At 47.8% G+C, this 1821-nt stretch overlaps 1 protein-coding gene across 1 annotated transcript; it reads right to left on the bottom strand.

Annotated features, from left to right (window-relative positions):
- Positions 1–6: 6 nt before the first annotated feature.
- EAH_00067750 (hypothetical protein) lies at positions 7–1821 on the bottom strand (the record flags this gene model as incomplete). Its single annotated transcript, XM_013392448.1, has 6 exons — positions 7–81; positions 142–280; positions 494–615; positions 854–927; positions 1159–1254; positions 1715–1821. Coding segments are annotated over 6 exons (613 nt in total), but the record flags the coding sequence as incomplete, so codon positions are not given.

Raw genomic sequence — 1821 nt, 5'->3', positions numbered from 1 at the left:
TTGCCCTCACATGCGTTTGAAGCCCAAGACATTACTGGCTACACCCTCGTCAAACGAAGACACCGAACAAAACCACAACCCCTAAACGCTAAACCCTAAACCCTAAACCCTCAACCTAAACCCTAAACCCTAAACCCTCACCTGGACAACGTTAAGAGCGTGGTAGAAATTATGATAAGGGTTCGGCAGATAATTTGCATGCAAAGCCCCGCAAAAATTCATAATTATTTCTCCGCGTATGCCGAGAGCAGCGCGTTCGGCGTAGTATACCAACAAGTCCCTTGCTCACAAACCCTAAACCCTAAACCCTAAACCCTAAACCCTAAACCCTAGACTCTAGGACATAAACCCGCGACGTTGGAGTGGAAGCAACTGGTGCAGCCGCTTCTATACAGCCCAACCCCAAAAGAACGGCCCGGCTGGGTTCGAGGGTTTAGGGTTTAGTGCCCAGGGTTTAGGGATTAGGGTTTAGGGTTTAGGGTTTAGGGTTTACCGGCAAAGGCGCACTGCCTCAGGCTCAGGAAGAGACAAAACATGAAAATCCCAGTCTAAGAGATCATGCATTGTGTAGGCCTTCACATCGAAGGAAGAAACGGAAGCGAGGTTAAACTGAGACTGCGCGCAAACCCTAAACCCTAAACCCTAAACCCTAAACCCTAAACCCTAAACTCTAAATCCTAGGCAGCATTCTTAGACCCCAAACGCAACGATAAACCCCAAACCCTTTTTCGCCAAAGGCGCAAACCACAGAAATACAAAATGCCTCAAAGAAACGCCCTGCAGCGATTAGGGTTTAGGGTTTAGGGTTTAGGGTCTAGGGTTTAGGGTTTAGGGTTTGGGGTTTAGGCCGAACCTGAATGACGTGGTTCGGCGGAATCCGCACTTTCAGTGAAGCGGTTGAGCACATCCACCAAACAGGATCTCTGCCTGCGCCCAAACCCTAAACCCTAAACCCTAAACCCTAAACCCTAAAGCCCAAACCCTAAACCGTAAGCCCCAGAAACGTAGCCCCTAGGCTTTGAGGTGAAACGACAGCCGGCAATTGTGCATTATCTCGCTACGCGTTAAACATTGAGAACAACTGTTTATCTAGGGTTTATTGATTAGGGTTTAGGGTTTAGGGTTTAGGGTTTACGTTGTTTTGGCGGCGGGGCTGACTGAGTATATGCGAGAGGCTCTTGTTTTCTTTTTGCTTCTTTTTGCTGTTCTTCTTCTTGAGGGTCTCCGCCGCCTTCTTCGTTTGCTTCTTGCTCTCTAAATGCAGTGTACGTACACCGTATAAACCACCGCGAGGGTTTAGGGTTTACGCCTCGTCAGTTAAGGGTTTGTTGCTGAGTGCCTATTGCTTGTGGATGAAGATTTCACGTTTCGAGCGGCCTCTGAGTGTAGTGTTTAGGGTTTAGGGTTTAGGATTTAGGGTTCAGAGTTCAGGGTTTAGCGTTTAGCGTTTAGGGTTTAAGGTTTAGGGTTTGGGCTTCAGGGTTTAGGGTTTAGGGTTAAGGGTTTACGGTTCAGTGTTTACGTTGAGGGCGCAGGGTTTAGCGTTCAGGGTTAAGGATTCAGCGCCCAGGGATTAGGGTTTAGCGGTTAGGGTTAAGGGTTTAGGGTTTAGGGTTTAGGGTTTAGGGTTTAGGGTTTAGGGTTTAGGGTTTGTCTTGCCTGCATTCTAGGCTTTCAATTGAATTATTATTTGCTTTTTCTGTGCGTTTTTCACCCCGCATTTCTCTGTAATATTCTTCTAACTCCAAACTGACATCGACTAAACTCGCGAGGCGCCGAGAAGCAGATAAAGGTCGCTCGCGTGCACGCTGCAAACCACAA

This window comes from Eimeria acervulina, genomic scaffold, assembly GCF_000499425.1.
Source record: "Eimeria acervulina Houghton genomic scaffold, Eah_scaff2896, whole genome shotgun sequence".
Taxonomy (NCBI): Eukaryota; Apicomplexa; class Conoidasida; order Eucoccidiorida; family Eimeriidae; genus Eimeria; species Eimeria acervulina.
Note: the sequence above shows the minus strand (reverse complement) of the source record. Positions and strands in the feature narration are given on the sequence as shown.